The 19480-nt window shown below is 33.1% G+C and overlaps 2 protein-coding genes across 3 annotated transcripts; both read right to left on the bottom strand.

The window, feature by feature from the left end:
- Positions 1 to 891: 891 nt before the first annotated feature.
- Positions 892 to 10597, bottom strand: LOC116118391. Of its 2 annotated transcripts, none has more exons than XM_031404376.1 (3): positions 10178 to 10597; positions 2065 to 2302; positions 892 to 1296 (listed from the first exon to the last, which is right to left on the bottom strand). In XM_031404376.1, the coding sequence occupies exons 1-3, from the start codon at positions 10469 to 10471 to the stop codon at positions 1142 to 1144; spliced, it is 687 nt and encodes a 228-aa protein (XP_031260236.1). In that variant the 5' UTR covers positions 10472 to 10597; the 3' UTR covers positions 892 to 1141. The 2 variants fall into 2 exon arrangements, with proteins under 2 accessions (XP_031260236.1, XP_031260235.1); XM_031404375.1 differs by lacking the exon at positions 10178 to 10597 and adding an exon at positions 6089 to 6577 and having other exon boundaries at positions 893 to 1296.
- Positions 10598 to 17164: 6567 nt separating this feature from the next.
- LOC116118387 (kinesin-like protein KIN-7O) lies at positions 17165 to 19079 on the bottom strand. Its single transcript, XM_031404368.1, has 6 exons — positions 18785 to 19079; positions 18389 to 18393; positions 18083 to 18180; positions 17808 to 17886; positions 17637 to 17711; positions 17165 to 17392 (listed from the first exon to the last, which is right to left on the bottom strand). Exons 1-6 carry the CDS (start codon positions 19077 to 19079, stop codon positions 17165 to 17167), a joined length of 780 nt encoding a protein of 259 aa, XP_031260228.1.
- Between the last annotated feature and the right edge of the window lie 401 nt (positions 19080 to 19480).

Genomic DNA, 19480 nt, shown 5'->3' with positions numbered 1-19480 from the left:
ACAGGTTGATGAGGTATGGTGTTACTACTAATGTTCATTGTTGTTTTTGTAATTCGGGTATGGAATCTCTTGACCACCTATTTTTGCATGCCCCTTTTCTAAATCTATTTGGAGTCAGATCCTTATGCTTGCTGACCTCGGCTATGTGGTTAGACCTTGGCATGATTACATCCCCCATTTGGCTAGGACATGAAAAGGTAAGAGTTTAAAGGTCACCTTGTGTAGGCTTTGTCTAAAGGCTATGGTGTATTGGGTTTGGAGGGAGCAAAATTATAGGATTTCTGGGGGAGAGTATAGGGATTCTTGCACTATTATCGATACTATCAAAAGTGTGGTGAGAGACAAAGCCATGGACCTTAGCAATATTAAATCTTCCCATAAAAATAGAAACACATGGGGACTTCCTAGAACCATCTTCAAAGACACTCATTCCACTTCCAACATTATTGATGACCATGTGATCAGATGAGATGTTGTTCTTTCGATGAGAGACTTATTGACTTGCTCGTTATTGTGAAGACTTTGTCGCAGTATATCCTCACTCTCTTTGTTTTCTTTGCCTTGGGTCTTCTTTGTGTCTCATTGTATGTGTTTTTTTGAGCCAAACCCAGGGGATTGTCCTGAGGGTCGTGTTCTGTTATTGATTTCTTCGCTAGATTCTTTCTCTTGAGTCTTATCTCCCATGTTGGTTTAGATAAGCTTCCAAGATAATTGTGTAACGTCAAGTTTAGACATTTGTTTATTTTTGCACCCTACACAGGACATGTCCCGATATAGATTGACCGCCTTTTTTGTAGACCTTTGTAAATCTTTCTTCTTTTTAATACAATTTACTTACTTAGCAAGAAAAAAGATAATCAAGTAATATAAGATGACATTATCTCAGTAATAAGGGATTACCCTCCAATCAAACATACCCTTAAAACTTCTTAAAACTTTCATTTTTTGTTACGTATAAATATACAGAACGCAACTGCTTCAGTCCTTTGAAAATCCTTAATTAATAAATAAAATATGCTTCAGACTCAGTCCTAAAAGAAATAAATGCTCCCAAACTATAGACAAGGTCCTGAATATTATTAAACATATACAAGTATTGAAGGCATATAAACATCTACCCACATAAGTTTGTAGCAACAGTTCAATTTGAAATGTATTCCGGTTCAGTCTGGTGACGAGCACGCTGAGCAGAAGAGTAAGCTGAAAGTGTTGAACCAGTGATGCGCAATGAGTGCTTAGCAAGACCCACACTTTTCTTCATAGCCAACCAAAAGACACAAAAGAACCCAATCCAACCTGAGTAAAACAATTTTTATCCAAAACAAGAGTTAAAAGACAAATCCGTTATATAGTTGAAGAACCAGAACTGATTTTATAAATAGAAGACTCAAGCATTACATAACAAATCAATATTTTTGAGCATGAGGCTTTCAATGGGATAAATTACTAGCTAGTCATAGCCCCAACATTTATGGTACAACAATTCCACTATGAACAAGTAAATCTATCAAGTATACAAGAACCCGGACATCCCATTGCCGAGCAACTATGAATATGAGCAGGCACCCCACAACATCCGTGCGCAGCTTTAAGACACAGTAGAATAGGGAAAGGCAGTAGACCAAATAATGAAAGTCATACAACTAAGAAGGTATATATCAGCATACAGGCATGACAATAAACATGCAAGTTAGTAGATGCGTTCCTCTCAGATGACTTAACATTGATTTTTAGGAATTAAAGAACATTGCAGAAATTGCAAGGGGATGACACAGAAAAATAGAATTTCTCATATCATAGTACCACATCCCTTTTTTGGATCTTAAAACAAGCCCTTAGGCCTTATACTGCTTAACATCAGCTTCAGATAGAAGCTTAGCCAATTAAATTCCAAAAATTATCAAGCAATTCAACATCAATTTAAAAAAAACTCAACCGACATCACTTGAGTAAATGCAGTTTCCAATAATGAGAAATCACTAACCATTTAGCAGTTGGGAAAAACCTGGAAGGAAAACTTATCAAAAAAGGAAGAGAGAGAGAGAATATCCCAAATAGCAATACCTGTAGCCACCATAACAGCGAAAATTGCTGAAATTGTTGCAGTGGAAATAACAAAAGCAGCAACAGATAATGCCCCAATATAAATAGCAGTTACACAAGCAAAAAATAGTGCCAAGAAGCCTCCTGCTGCTGCCAAAGAAAGGAGAAGGGAGACGATAATGGCATTGACAGTTGCAGTCAGAAGGAAAAGCATAAATACAAGCAATCCTGTCAAGGTAAGAAGAGTAATCATCCCAACCTGCATGAATTCCAGAAAGAATCAACAGGAATTCTAAAAATTGAACCTCAACAATGTTAATACTGACGATAAAAGAATTGGAAAAAAAAAAAAAAAATAAAAAAAAATAAATATATATGAGGGTTATTAGAGGCAGATGGTTATCCACCAATCTTCATTGAAAAAGGAAAAAACTCCAAATTAATCAACTGGTGTAAGTTGGGCAAAACAACAGAAAAATCCAGGACAAGGTAGCAGAGACATTGCACACGTATCTGAATTGGACAATAAGTACCAAGATGCAAATTATTTATCCATCTCAACTCTTTGTTGATCTTTGGCCCAAGAAAAAACAGATAGCAGAAAAGGTAATGGAAGAGCTTTCAAAATGTGTCTCTCTCTTCAAGGTCTGAAATGCTAGAAAGAGAAGAGTCACAAATCATCTTAATCCAAAACTAGGACTCTTTCAACATAGTGAAATCAAAACACTCTTGTCCACTGTCTCTTTCTTACTTCCTACCCATTCTATCTTCTGAAAAGAACAAGAAAAAGTTACTTGAAGAGATCATCTGATAACATGTCTCTCTTCTTTAAGAAGTATAATTTTAGAAGGGAGGGGATCTAAAATCATCTTGATCCAAAACTAAGAAGAGATTTTAATATATCTCCATCCAGAAACAACAGAAAGAAAAGAAAAAGAAAAAAAAAACAGAAAGAAGAAAATTTAATAGAAAAAAAAAATCACAAAAGAAAAACAAAAACAAAAATACAAAATAAAATACAAAATTTTAAGAATTTAAAAATCAGAATAATGTCTACAATGGATCATGTTGACTTATTTTCTTTTTAAATTCTCAGGTCTTTCTACAAGCATATTCATGTTCCCAAAACAATAATATAAAAAAGCAAAAGGGAGAAGGAAGAAAAACAAAGGGAAAAAACAGAGGATTAATTAAGAAAAAATTTAAATATCATCATTTACTATCAAAATCTTCATATATAATATATATATATATACACACCTAAAAAAATAAGAAAAAGAATTGTAATTTAAATAAGTTGCCTAAAAATAGTCAACTAAAGAACACAATTACAAAATAGAAATAACTAAATAGGTACGATTAGGATTTAAATCTCTTATTGCAAAAATGAAATGGTTCCTTAAATAAACAATAAAATATCGTTGTATATAATGTTGAGACCTCAATAAAATAAGAAAAAGAATTGTAATTTAAATAAGTAGCCTACCATAGTCAACTAAAGAAACAAATTACAAAATAGAATATAACTAAACAGGTACAATTAGGACTTAAATCTCTTTATTGCAAAAATGAAATGCTTCCTTAATAAACAATAAAATATCGTTTATAAACTATAACCGAGAAAAGCACAATTCCTAGCGAGATATACTGTAATAATGGTGCAGCGTAGAGAAGATGAAACCCTTGTCATGTGGCTTCTCCATCACCTATAAAATATCAAATCTTATCCATTGTGTAGGGAACTCTCAACTTAATATTTGATTTTGAATCTCTTTTTCAAGCAAATAAGAATAAGGGTTAAATTTACATCCACTAATGTCCAAGCCAGTAAATACATAGCGAGAAACACTAAATAAGCAATAAGATACGATGATCCAACGATGAGGCAGAAATACATCAGCGAAGAAACACTGAACTATATTTAAGAAAATAATGGATATGAATGGGATCCAATGGCCACAATAAACAACTCATAAGGGACTCACAAGAAATGAAATCAATATAACTTTTGATTAGAAAATATAATTGTGAATCTTAAAAGGTTTACAAACGGATAGAACACCACTCCTGTAACACACACATCTCAAGCAACACAATCTATCTTTCAAACTAAAGCAACCAAAGCAGTAATCCAAACACGATTCAAAGAAATGTGCATATTGATAACAAAGATCAGAGAGTACACTTTGGGTAATGTAAATCTACCACTATCCTACCAAAACAATACTCAAAGATAAAATGAAAGACATAAAAAAAATCAAAGAAACAGCTGAACTTCGAGGGCCAGGATCCTCCCTTTCCCTTTTTCTTACTCTTTGAATATCCTTATCTGACATTATCCCCTTTTAATTCCTCCAGCACTACCTCATAACAGAATTCCGTACTGTCCCTATCTAAAATTGCCATCTGCCTCTACTATTCTTTCACACTTCATGCACCAACTTGTAATTCTCAATTTCGACCCTTTACCTCCTATTGTAGACCAGCACTCGGGTTCGTCACAAACCTAATACTCCTCACCAGGACATGGTCAAAAAGATGATAAGGTGTGAAGTACGACTTAGTTAGATCATGGCAAAATGTTTATGTGGATGTTAATAGTTTTGTGAAGTAGACTGAGACAACTGGAAAGTTATTTGCAGGTGCAAAATTGTCTTCTAACAGGAATATAAGTCATCAGTTTTGCTATTGCCAATTTCATAGTTGTTCCGTAATGTTTTGAAGTGCTTCAAGTTGTCATCAGCAAAACAAGCAGGTAATGAAATTAGTTGAAAGGCTTTCATATTCATGAACGCCAAAAAAAAAGTAAACAATAGATAAATCAATTACTAAAACAAATTAACTAAGATCCATAAATAAAGGGCAGATGTCCAAATCTCATAAACTAAGGGTGTGTTTGGGAGCCGGACTAGAATTTTACTGGAATTGGATGGATTGGAAGCATACCGTTTGTAATAGATCAATGTTTGTTGGAGTATTGGATGGGACTGGACTATGTATGTTAAAAATGAAAATAATAATTAAAAAAGTTAAAATTTATGTTAATTATAAATACTAACTAACATTTTACTTAAAAAAATAAGTAATTAATCCTATTTATAAGATAATAAGTTTTTTATATATAATGTACATATTTGGAAGAAAAAAATTATATTATGTTATAAGTTAAAATTTAGAAATTATTACAGTATTATAAAAATCAATTAGATACAAAAATTTATTCAAAATAAAAATAATTTAATTATCTATATACAATTCATTAAAATATTTTTTATAATGTGTTGTTACTATGAATTAATATTATATAATAATATGATATTATGTAAACAATTAATTAGATAAAAAATAATTCATTGTTAAATAGTTAAATTAAATCAAACTTAAATAATTTATATTACTGTTGAAATAAACTATATTTTATTTAGTGTATATTATATATAAGATTTCATTAATGAACATAATATTTATAACATAAAAAAATAAAATTAATTAAGCCTACCCTAATGAAAGTATAAACTATAAATTTAAAGCTTAAATTTTAATTTCTAGTATATATAAATTACTTAATAATTAACTAGGTAAGACAATTTTATTTATATTTAAACTATCTCTAAATTAATATAAATTTTAAATTAATTAAAATTATATTAAGTTTGTCCAATGTTGAATAGTAAGGGTCAGTTCAAAAAAAGAAAGAAGTAAGGGTCTCTAGACTCTAGTAACGATCTTCTGGACTGTATAGGAAGAATGGGACTAAAAATGTCCGTCCCGTTCTCTATAAAAGATACCAAACAAGGGCTTGTCCTGGTCACAGCTTACAATTAGGATATCCCAAAAAAAAAAAAAAAACTGTGTAATAATTAGGTATAAACTTTGAAAGGAAAACAAAACAAACAGTTGAAAGAAAGAAAATTAGAAAAAAACTGAATCAAACTAAAACAATATAATACTACTTATAATCTAAATTCTTGAAAAAAAAAAATATCTATATATAATGAAAATGCAAACAATTAGAAAGTACAGGATGAGTATATTTGGTGCTCACAGAGATGACCAAGAGTGCACGAAGAGGACTGCCCCTACGGGTCCAGAGAAGAACATGCTGGCCAGTCTGTTTCGAAGCTTCGAGAAGGGGGGAACAATTCTCGGATAGAGAAATCTTTACCCGCTGCAGCAGAGGAGTTGATGCGATGCTGGTATTCTGATCAGGGAAGAAAATCATCACAATCAGACGGTGGAGAACGCCGTAGAGTGTTTCTTCCGGCTTACTTCTTTTGGTTTTGGTTTTCTCACCGTTGATTCTTTCGGATTCCTCACATAATTCAGAATAGTCCGCCATGTTTACTTCGTCTGTAACTGTTAGATCTTCAACTTTCAAATTTCAACCTTTTATTTGGACTTTCGGATTTGGAATCTTCACTTTTCTCTGGATTGAAATAGTGAGTTCAATTATGTCTATCTTCGATTTACTTTGGGATCTAAATTTCTCAAATGAATTTTTTTAGAGGAAATTTAACTCCCAGGCCATCCCAAGTTTTCATTTAACAAAATCGCCCCTTTTTATTTTTATTTTTTTGGGTTAAAAAAATATGATGCGGCACACTGAAGTGTAATTTAAGCAACAAAAAGGATTATGATGAAAAAATTTAAACATTTATGGGTTAAAGTATAATAAAGAGAAGTTGATTTAAAATTTGAAAGGTAAAACATATTTCTCTCAGCTTCTCTTTCTCACAACAGGATTCAAACACCTTTCTCTCTCTCATTTTTTCTTCTAATTTTCTGCAATTTCTCAATTTCTTTGCTCTTTGCATTTTTGTCATTCCTTGCCATTCCCGATTAAGTTATAATGGTTGAAATCCTTAAAGAAACAGAAAAAAAACTCATCTACTCTCCAAATTGTAAGCACCACTAGATCTACCAAAAATGGAGAAGAAGAAGTTGTGGTGGAGTAACTTCCGATGACTGAAGTTGCTTCACCAGGAGAGGAGACGGCGTCGACGGAAGACATTCTATTGGCAGAACAAGGGAGGGCAAGAGTTGAAATTGAAACTAAAGAGGAGGATGCCGACGCAAATTCCAAGCATCGGACATGATCACTTAAGCGATCTAAAATCGCTTAAGCGACCAAGAGTAAAAGCAAAGGATCGCTTAAGCGATCTGGTATATGACAGAAGATCGCTTAAGCGATCTTGCATCCGGGCAAAAGTTGATTCTGCTTCGAACATGATCGCTTAAGCGATTATAAATCGCTTAAAGCAACCAACGTTAAAAGCAAAGGATCGCTTAAGCGATCATGTGTCTGGGCACTTATTTATTGTCTTGTTCATGGTCGCTTTAAGCGATCTATGATCGCTTAAACGACCAATAGTAAAAGCGAAGAATTGCTTAAGCGATACACTTAATCGCTTAAGCAATTGTGCATCTAAGCAGAAGTTTATTTTGCCTCGGACATGATCACTTAAGCGATTTGTAATCGCTTAAGCGACCAAGGTTAAAAGCAAAGGATAGCTTAAGCGATAGAATAAATCGCTTAAGCGATCGTGCGNCTATAACCGAGAAAAGCACAATTCCTAGCGAGATATACTGCTAATAATGGCTGCAGCGTAGAGAAGATGAAACTCCCTTGTCATGTGGCTTCTTCCATTCACCTATAAAATATCAAATCTTATCCATTGTTGTAGGGAACTCATCAACTTTAATATTTGATTTTGAATCTCTTCTTTCAAGCAAATAAGAATAAGGGTTAAATTCTACATCCACTAATGTCCAGAGGCCAGTAAATACATCAGCGAAGAAACACTGAACTATTATTTAAGGCAAATTAATGGATACGAATGGGATCCAATGGCGTGAGGCCAGTAAATACATCAGCGAAGAAACACTGAACTATAATTTAAGGAAAATTAATGGATATGAATGGGATCCAATGGCCACAATAAACAATCTCATAAGGGACTCACAAGAAATGAAATCAATATCAACTTTTGATTAGAAAATATAATTGTGAATCTTAAAAGGTTTACAAACGGATAGAACACCACTCCTGTAACCCACACACTCTCAAGCAACACAATTCTATCTTTCAAACTAAAGCAAACCAAAGCAGTAATCAAAACACGATTCAAATGAAATGTGCATATTGATAACAAAGATCAGAGAGATACACTTTGGGTAATGTAAATCTACCACCTATCCTACCAAAACAATACTCAAAGATAAAATGAAAGACATAAAAAAAATCAAAGAAACAGCTGAACTTCGAGGGCCAGGATCCTCCCTTTCCCTTTTTCCTTACTCTTCTGAATATCCCTTATCCTGACATTATCCCCTTTTCAATTCCTCCAGCACTACCTCATAACAGAATTCCGTACTGTCCCTATCTAAAATTGCCATCTGCCTCTACTATTCTTTCACACTTCATGCACCAACTTGTAATTCTCAATTTCGCACCTTTACCTTTCCTATTGTAGACCAGCACCTCATGGGTTCTGTCACAAACCTTAATACTCCTCACCAGGACATGGTCAAAAAGATGATAAGGTGTGAAGTACGACTTTTAGTCTAGATCATGGCAAAATGTTTATGTGGATGTTAATAGTTTTGTGAAGTAGACATGAGACAACTAGGAAAGTTATTTGCAGGTGCAAAATTGTCTTCTAACAGGAATATAAGTTCATCAGTTTTGCTATTTGCCAATTTCATAGTTGTTCCGTAATGTTTTGAAGTTGCTTCAAGTTGTCATCAAGCAAAACAAGTCAGGTAATGAAATTAGTTGAAAGGCTTTCATATTCATGAACGCCAAAAACAAAAGTAAACAATAGATAAATTCAATTACTAAAACAAATTTAACTACAGATCCATAAATAAAGGGCAGATGTCCAAATCTCATAAACTAGGGTGTGTTTGGGAGCCGGACTAGACTATTTTACTGGAATTGGACTGGATTGGATCAGACTAATACCGTTTGTAATATGATCATGTGTTTGTTGTAGTATTGGATGGGACTGGACTATGTATGTTAAAAAAATGAAAATAAATTAATTAAAAAAGTTAAAATTTATGTTTAACTTATTAAATACTAACTAACATTTTACTTAAAAAAATAAGTAAATTAATCCTATTTATAAGATAATAAGTTTTATATATATAAATGCTACATATTTGGAAGAAAAAAAATTATATTTATGTTATAAGTTAAAATTTAGAATTTATTTACAGTATTAATAAAAATCAATTAGATACAAAAAATTTTATTCAAAATAAAAATAATTTAATTATCTAATAATACTAATTCATTAAAATATTTCTTTATAATGTGTTGGTACTATGAATTAAAATATTATATAATAATTATGATATTTATGTAAACAATTAATTATGATAAAAAATAATTCATTGTTTAAATAGTTAAATTAAATCAATACTTAAATAATTATATTTACTGTTTGAAATTAAACTATATTATATTATTTAGTGTAATATTTATATATAAGATTTCATTAATGAGTGTATTATTTAACATAATATTTATAACATAAAAAAATAAAATTAATTTAAGCATACCCTAATGAAAGTATATAAACTATAAATTTAAAATGCTTAATATTTTTAATTTCTTAGTATATATAAATTACTTAATAATTAACTAGGTAAGACAATATTTATTATTATATTTAAACTATCTCTAAATTAATTATAAATTTTAAATTAATTAAATATTAATATTACCGTTTGTCCAATGTTGAATAAGTAAGGGTCAGTTACCAAAAAAAGAAAGAAGTAAGGGTCTCTAGACTCTAGTAACGATCTTCTGGGACTGTATAGGAAGAATGGGACTAAAAATTGCCCTGTCCCGTTCTCCTATAAAAGATACCAAACAAGGGCTTGTCCTGGTCACAGCTTACAATTAGGACTATCCCAAAAAAAAAAAACTGTGTTACTAATTAGGTATAAACTTTGAAAGGAAAACAAAACAAACAGTTGAAAGAAAGAAAATTAGAAAAAAAACTGAATCAAACTAAAACAATAATAATACAACTTAATAATCTAAATTCTTGAAAAAAAAAAATATATATATATAATGAAAATGCAAACAATTAGAAAGTACAGGATGAGTATATTTGGTGCTCACAGAGATGACCAAGAGTGCACGAAGAGGACTGCCCCTACGGGTCCAGAGAAGAACATGCTGGCCAGTCTGTTTCGAAGCTTCGAGAAGGGGGGAACAATTCTCGGATAGAGAAATCTTTACCCGCTGCAGCAGAGGAGTTGATGCGATGCTGGTATTCTGATCAGGGAAGAAAATCATCACAATCAGACGGTGGAGAACGCCGTAGAGTGTTTCTTCCGGCTTACTTCTTTTGGTTTTGGTTTTCTCACCGTTGATTCTTTCGGATTCCTCACATAATTCAGAATAGTCCGCCATGTTTACTTCGTCTGTAACTGTTAGATCTTCAACTTTCAAATTTCAACCTTTTATTTGGACTTTCGGATTTGGAATCTTCACTTTTCTCTGGATTGAAATAGTGAGTTCAATTATGTCTATCTTCGATTTACTTCGGGATCTAAATTTCTCAAATGAATTTTTTATAGGACTAACTTAGAGTGAATTGCAGGGAATACCCCTTATTAAACAAGAAATTCCAACGTGTTCCTATTTAAAAATTAAAACACAAGAAAATATCGTATGATATTTGTTGTGCATACCTCAATCACCTTTTAGCCCCATAATGTTTTACTGTTTTTATCCGTACCAGTTTATATTTCTTAAAATATATATATTTATATAAAGAAAAATGATATCCTTACAAAAATCCATACAAAAAGAGCTATAAAGTGACATCATCTAGAAGAAAAAAACAAAGAAAAAACGGAAAAGAGAGAGAGAGAGAAATCATGAAAAATTAAGGGTGAAGATTATCTTTGTATGCCTCATTTGTATGTATCTTTGTAAAACTAGCATTGCTCTTATATAAAGCCGAATCACACCCTTGGTTGGTTGACATGTAAAACTCATTTTGGGTATCTAGAATTGTTCCATCTTGACACATTGAATTAATATTTTGGATGTGTGGTTTAATGACCTCCCTAAAATTATTGCATCTTGACACGTTAGGTTTGTATTAATTGCTCTATCTTGACATGTTAGATGTGTATTAATAACAATTATATAGTGCATTGCATTAGCATTCTAAAGGTTTAAATAAAAAGATATAAAGATTGAAGTTTATCCCTTCATATTCTGTTGTATAGCTCTGCAATTGCTTCATTTTGACACGTTTGATGTATGGTTTAATGACCTCTACGTAGAATTGCTCCGTCTAACCTAATGATAGCATATCTCACATTCTTGGGCAAAAGAAATTTAAGGGCTAACGGTAACAATTGTTGCATAAGTATATGACAGTCATTAGATTTCAAACCATAAATCTTTAAATTATCCATCGAGACAAAGTTTTTATGTTTGAAGAATACCCTTCGAATATTTTGAGATTTGCTAAGGGTTCACAAAACTTTGGCTTCTCCACTTTAGTATAACATGTCGAAGGTAACCAAATACGTTTCCAGAAGTCCAGAAGAGAACAAAAGAATACAAAAACTCCATGGCCAAATCCAGTCTTCTAAACTAAAATACCGTTAAAAATAAATAATTTCGTAAATTTAATTACAATAATATTACACATACAAAATTGAAATCCAAAATTTGTATCTATATGACAATTTATTTGACAAATCTCCGTAATTATAAGATGACGAAATAAGTCAATTAATTTGACAACTCAACTACCACATGGCTTTGTGTTTAATTAATATTGCTCCAAACGTATTAAAATAATTCTTTAATTGGAATTTTTTAGACACATTGTATTTCATTAAAAATGTGAAAATTATTACTGAAGAGAAATTGGTGTTGATTTCATTTTGTTCTGTAATCTCTGTTTTAAAACCCGGACTAGACCAGCCGGTCCAACTAATTCGACCGGGAGCCGGCCTTTACTCCGGTCCGGGTTAACATAAAAACCGGAAATGTCATTAAACCCACTTTGGACCGGCAATGGACTGACAGAACAGTACAAAATCGTCGGTCCGACCGGCCCAAAGCTTAAAACGGTTCGTTATTTTTTTGTATCTGATCCTAAAAAATTCATATTCATAATTCTTACAATGTTCTGAAAACCAGACCGGAAGTCGACCCGGCCAAATGGCCGGTTTCCGGTTCGAACGGTTTGACCAATCCAACCGCTCGGTCGGACCGCTGACGTCAGCAAAAACGAAAAAAAGAAAAAAAAATCAGATTCTCCATCTAACTAAAGTTTAAAAACCATCAAACCAACCCACACCAGCATTCTAAAACAAGCAAGCCACCTAGACAAACAACAAGAAATAATTAAATCTACAGATTCTACACATCATAAATCCAAAAGCCAGCCACTAACATGGTTCACAAATCTGTACATAAAGTCATCAATACAATATTATGAATCATGATATGACATAGAAGACAGAGAAAGATAGGAATATGTAGATTGTTACTTCATCACGGCAAACAGCAGCTCGCAGATGGCGGCAGACGGCGGCAGATGTGAAGGTTGAAATCTGAGCTGAAGTGACTAATCTGACAGATCAACAATGGCAAGCAAGAAGCAGGCTTTTAGATGGCGATGGTGATGATTGAAGAGTTCACGTTGAAGACTAAAAGTTGAAGAATGAAGAGTTGCAGGCAACAGACCAACCACGGCAAGGAAGAAGCACTGAAGCAAAGTCGAGCAGACCGAAGACTTAAAGACTGCAGAGTGAAAACGTGAGGCTGAATCACTGAAGCTTAGCTGAAAGCTTGAAGGAGATCTGACTTCTGAGATCGCGAATGGAGGACAAGAGGAGAAGGACTAGACTAGAGAGTGGAGATCGCGAATGGCAGTAGCAAACCAAGATGAAAAACTGAAAAACTAAAAAAGGGGCAGACGGCTCAGTAGCTCACAGCTCAAAAGCAAATTGAAATTTGAAAATGTATTAAAAAATAAAAATTTTGGCTTTTGGGGGTTTGGTTTGACAATTTGACAATTTGACTTTGTGTGTTGTGCTACTGTGGTTTTTACTTTAATTTTTTTTAATTTTTTATTTTATTTCATATGATTAAACCAGATTGAGTGCATTGTTTTAAAAACCAGACCGGAGGACAACCCGCTCTGATAGTCAGGTCACGGTTCAACCGGTTGGACCGTCAGTTGTACCGGTGTCGGTTGGATCGGTGATGTCATCACAAATTATGATGATGTAAGCACATTTTTAATAAAACTTTTTTTTTTTTTTAAGATTTCTATATTTTAATAAGACAATAACAATTTAATTATTGTCCAACATAATTCAAAGTTCAAATTCAACAACAATCCCAACATAATTTAAGTATTCAACAACAATTTAAAGTCCAAATCCAAACATGATATTGTATTTTAATATATTTCAATTTATATTCTAAAACTTAAAAAAAAAATACCAATAAATTATAAAACGAAAAGAAACAATACGTGACTAAATCCAAGCTCTTACTGAATATCAAGATCAAGAGCATACATTTAGCCAGGGGCGGATTCAGCCCCTGGGCCTACCATATATTTGAAAAAAAATTTATAATATACAGGCTATAAAAAAAATGTAATTTAACATATAATCAGGGTATCTTCAAATTTTTAAAAATAGAATATTATACATATTGTATATCTAGGTCTACAAAAAAACCTGTTAATATATATATATTATATTATAAATATATATTTTAAACCCAAGGATATTAAAAGTTTAAAACTCTCTCCAATGTTTTCCTACACAGCTTTACCTGTTTTTTTTTATGATTTTATCCGTAAATTCTTTACTCTCTTTCTCTTTCTCATGTTATTCTCTCTTAAAATTTTTGAAGACTGAAATTGTTAAATTTTCACTATTCAAAGTGTCATAATTAGCTCTGTTTTCTGTTTTATAGATTTTGGGTATGTGTATTGTTCATTTCAATTTAGTTTATTTAAAGGATTAAATCATTTTTTTCTTTTTGAGGTTTTTTATTCTAATTTGAGAGAAAAATATATTAATCTTGTGAGTTTATTTTGTATTTTCTGTTTAAGAATGAACCTGCTTTCTCAAATTAAAACCTTAACTATATTTTAAAGGACGTTATTCTTCATCCTTCACCCACCACTTTCCTATTATTTAAATATCACCGTTCAGTTATTCAAAATTATTAAAGAAATTTGAGTTACTATCTATGTTTATACTAAAAAAATTTCCCCTCTTTTATTAATTCATATTAAAAGTCAACGTAGCATTAACTTGATTTAAGTTTTGATTGACTTTAGTTTAATTAGGCTAGGTTTGACCAACGCTATGAAAATTTATATTATTATATTTGAAAGCCAAAAATAAAAATATTAAAAGAAGGTTTTGTTCAAGGTTTACTCAACACTTTTACTCAAAATTTTGCTTCTCATAGATTTATTCAAGTAAGAAAATATTGCGTTAATGTATATTCTTTTTTCTCAGGTTCTTAATATTATATTATTTTTTATTAAGGTTTGGTGATTTTTTAAAGTTTTCACTAATTATTTGGCAAATAATGACCAAGCCGCGGAGGCCCCCTCTCGACAAAAGTCCTGGATCCACCACTGCATTTAGCATCAGCCACCACGCTTGTGGGCAGAAAACAAAACAACACACTACATTGCCGATACTAATCTAGCACTACTCCAATCCTAAAACTGCTAAGTTAACTAAATTAAACAACAGATTGATTTTCATATTTTATTACGAACTAAGATACACTATAATACAACTCAAGCACTACAATCGACAAAAGTACTCGAACTACTGTCTTAAATAACCGAAAGAAGGATAGCTAAAACCAGAAGGTAAAGATATTGACATCACTATGATGGGGCACCGAGATATGAGGCTAGCCGCAATATGTCACTGAAAATTCCACCGGCTGTGACTTGAGCTCCAGCACCCGGACCACGGACTATAAGTGGCCGCTCCTTGTATCTTGTTGTCGTGAAAGCTATGATATTATCAGAACCAGAGAGTTGTGCAAATGGATGGTCTTTCTTGTATCTTCGCAACTGTTTTCAGTTGACAGCATCCACCACTCCAACATACCTCAGAACCTGAGAATACACATTTGAAGCAAAGACAAGATCTTACATGTTAAGCAAAAACGAAAGCAAAACTTATTCTTGTAAACCAGCTCCAGAGAAAAGAAGGACCACACCATAACTTGTGACCAAATATAAGACATACTTCAAGAACAACAACAAAAATTTCTCAAATTTTTCAGAATTCTTCTGTCTAGGGAGTCATGATATGTTGTATCAAAAGTATCGTATTCTCTAAGATTGTAGGGCCATTTATTCTCCACAGGATTAAAAATGTGCGCCCAGCTTACTTCTTTAACTTTTTAGGGACTGATTAGAATTTAAAACATGATTCAGACTAAAGCCATGGCGCATTGATTATTGCTCCAGATTAAGTTTGCAACGAAATCATTATTGATTATTGAAGCTGGATCAAGGAATGGTGTGTTTATTACCTGGATCGAGAAATGGAGCTGTCGTCAACGAATGGAGTTGTCGCCGTCGACTTCCAGCGAGGAACGGAGCTGTCGTCGTCGATTTCCTGCAAGGGAGGAAGACGTCGTCGATTTCCGGCGAGGGAGAAAGACGTCGTCGTCGATTTCAGAGAGTTCAGATGCGATTTGGGTGGGATTTCAAAGAGAAATCTTCGTAGAGAACAAACAACAGAGACGAAGCTAAAAAAATTTTGCAGAGAAGAGAGAAGAAGCTGAGAAATTTGCATTTGAAACTGAGAAAATTTTCTTAAGAAACTGAGAAAGAGATGAACTGAACGCGATGAGAAGAAGGCTGCGTGTATTAGGTTTAAGGATTTTTAATTGGACCGGTTTATCAGTCGGTTCGGTTGGACCGGCGGTTCGCTGAAAATATCCGATTTTTTAACGGTTTAATGCGATCCATTGCATTATAACAGTTTTAGGGTTGTCTCGAACCGGACACGTGACCGGTTCCCGGTCCAATCGGTTGGACCGGCCGGTCCGATCCGGCTTTTAAAACAATGATTGAGTGTGAACCAGAAATCTTTTTAATACCGGTTGGACCGTCGGTTTGCTACAGTAAGACGGTTCAACCGCGATTTGAAACGGTTTGACCGAAAATTCCTGTTATTTACTCTCTTCAAACCGGAAATGTAAGCGAAACCCGGTCGGACCAGTTCGACCGCCCGGTCCGATCTAGGTTTCAGAACATTGAATTCTTAAACCAATTTGCACTTTGCAGCACCGTTTCATTCTCCATTTCATTTGAATAAAAAAACCAAATTGTATCTTCCATTTTCATCTTCTATTCTTCTTCATTTACTCTAAAATCTACAGTGTAAAAAAGAAGAAATAAGAGGAGGGGAAGGAAGAAGAAAGAGAAGACAAGACAAGAGAAAAAGTAAGGAAAAAGATTAGAAGAAAGAAAAGAGGAAAGAAAATTTATAATAGAGAGACGCGAATGTGTATGAAGAAAGAAAAAAGTGACGATGAGTGATGGGCAGAGAGAGAAAAAAAAGGATAAAAAAGAAAGTGATAGAGAGTGATGGTCTGATGGAGAGAGAAAAAAGGAAAAAGATGAAAGTGATAGAGAGAGAAAAAAATAATTAATAATAAAATATATAGAATGCATTTGCTTTATTTTAAACGTACAGGGGCTTATAAGTAAATTTTAAGGATGTATTTGCTGGTTTTCAAACTTATAACAATTAATAGAATTATTTAAATATGTGACTACTATATACCAATCCAATCGATTGAACCGGTCAACCCGCGAACCAACGCCTTGATCAGGTCAACGAGCGATCCGATTTTTAAAACAATGTCTGTAATATATTTTAATGAGTAAATCAGCTTCGCCAAAGCTGAGGCTGAATATGTAGGATGAGAACTCAATAGAGCAGTGAACAAAATATCACATTGAAATTGGTGGGTAAGTAAGACAACTAAATTGTATTAATTTGAGCTACGAATTACAGTATTATACATTAGTTAGTTTACATGTACAAAGGCAGTAAAAGTTAGAATTTATTGACCCATTGCAGCAGCTAGCTGCTTCTTAAGGTTGAGAACTTCAATTCCTTTCAAAGCCAACCGCTCCTTAAGGTTTGCTGAAGCCTCCTCAAACTGCTTGTTCATGTTTTCAGATTCCTGCACTGCTTCCCTGTATCTTCGACGTAAGGCATCTAAATGCGCTTGTGTCCATTTCAGCCTCATTCTAAGCTTTGCCCTTTCAATGTTATTGCTAACTTCATCCTGTAAGGCACCCGGATAAACTTTTGTCGTAATAAACACCAGAGAAATTCATGAAATTTGCATTTGCAACATCTCTTCATCCAATAGTTGCAATGTTTAATCAGTATAGATAGCATACTTCATCGGATTACGAAAAACTAGCAATTAGCAAACGGAATGGAATGACTCCAATGAAGAAACACATCCAACATGAGAATTAGTGAATTATCATTGCACCAAATAAACACAAAGTTCACAAACTTACATTGTGACCCTTATTCACCTTCTCCTGAGCATGCTGGAAATCCAAAGCGAGCATCTCCAACTTCGACTTCAACATCTGAGGGAGAAATGAAAATTACAATACATGACATACTATTTTGAAATTTTGCTGAGTTACTAAATGTAAGAATACTTATATCCCAATATAACATACTTGCTCAAGTTGGTTACTCTTGTGTTCAGCTAATTTTAGCTCATTTCTCAGTTTATCTATATCTATAGATTTCTCCAAACTGCAACAGAAGACAATTTATCATTAGAGTTGGCTCATGAACATGACATCCAAACTAAAATTACAAATTAAATCCAGCAACAAAATAAAGATGGTGATTTTCATGATCAGATGCTGAGCACAAATACGAATGTCCATAACTACAGTTTTCTTACTTCATCAGGGCTCAGGCTTGGATAAGGGTTAGTAGAACAAACCTGCATTTCTTCTCAAATTTTATATCTTGCTCTAAACACATCAATCGTGCCCTGAGGACCTCACATTCTTCTCTAGAGGATTCTAGTTCATTCTCCACCTGAAATTTCAATATAATTCACCATCAAATTATTAGACACTAATTGGAGGATTTTCAGCACTTCAAACCGGAACTTCACTGTGTAAATGTAAAGAGAATGAAAAGTGGTAGCTAAGATTTAAAAAGAAACCAATTTTGTTATTGATAAAAGACTACAAAGTCTCAGTCTCTATGAATAAGGAAAAAGTGTATTCAAACTGCTTAGAACCTGACCTATAAATTAAGAAACATAGTTTACCCCTAAAGAAATCAAACCTAACAAATTTTTTTTTTAAACCCAAAAAAAATTATAAATATTAGAGAAAATAGAAATCAACCCCATTATCACTGGCGCATTAAATATTCTTCCATTATTCTTAAACAAAACAACCAAAAACATTAAAATAAAGTATCGTCATAAAACCAAAGCTTTTTGTCGGAATTATGAGCGGTGAAGCCTCTTGGTAAGACAATGTCCTCAGTATCACAGCTTCGTTAACTGCAGAGAAGATAGCTCTTCACATTACGATATAACCTAATAGTAATGTTTTCTTAAAGTTCTAAGAAGATATCCAAACATTAGAGTGATTTTGCAAGATAAGCATATATAAGGCTGCATACAAACCTTTTCTTGGGTCTGCACTGTAACCTCCGTGCACATCAGTCCAGATTGTGACTTGACGAGCACTGAGAAGAGCATCCATTATAGAGGCAGAGTTGTCGCTTCCATTTCTCTTCAAAGTTGTGGGCATATTATCGGGTGTCCTGATTATAAAACTGGTTGCTATTACCGTCTCCGATGGATTTTGAGAATACCATTTCTTTAGTCTTTTTTCAGACTCCGAAGATTCGGGATCAACTTGATTAGAGCTGGTTGGATTTACAATGAGGACATCTCTTCTCATACATTGGCAATCCATATTATTAGAAAATTTTTATTTTCAACAGTGAGACAACGGGTTCGGATTCGGAAAAAATTCAGATTTTTAAGCGTTTGTTTCGTTATTTTGGATAAGATTTCGAGAATAATATTGAATAGTTGGATAGGGTGAGTATTACAAAGTAAAATTTAAAAATTAACAAAAAAAAAAACTTCTAAACACCTAAATGTATAAAAAATTTGTAAAATGACAAAAACACTCAACCACTACAGTGTCAGATTTCGACCACCACCGTCGAAATCTGGTCGAAATCTTCTGTTACGACTTAGATCGGTTGAATATGATCGATGGTGTGTCGATCTAACCTTTTTCAGTCAAATCTAGTCGTCGACGGTCGCAAAAGACCAGATCTATTAATTTTTAAACTTCTTTTTCTGGGT

Source organism: Pistacia vera, unplaced genomic scaffold, assembly GCF_008641045.1.
Source record: "Pistacia vera cultivar Batoury unplaced genomic scaffold, PisVer_v2 Contig841, whole genome shotgun sequence".
NCBI classification, from domain to species: domain Eukaryota; kingdom Viridiplantae; phylum Streptophyta; class Magnoliopsida; order Sapindales; family Anacardiaceae; genus Pistacia; species Pistacia vera.
The sequence above is the reverse complement of the archived record's forward strand: the minus strand, read 5'-3'. Positions and strand labels throughout refer to the sequence as shown.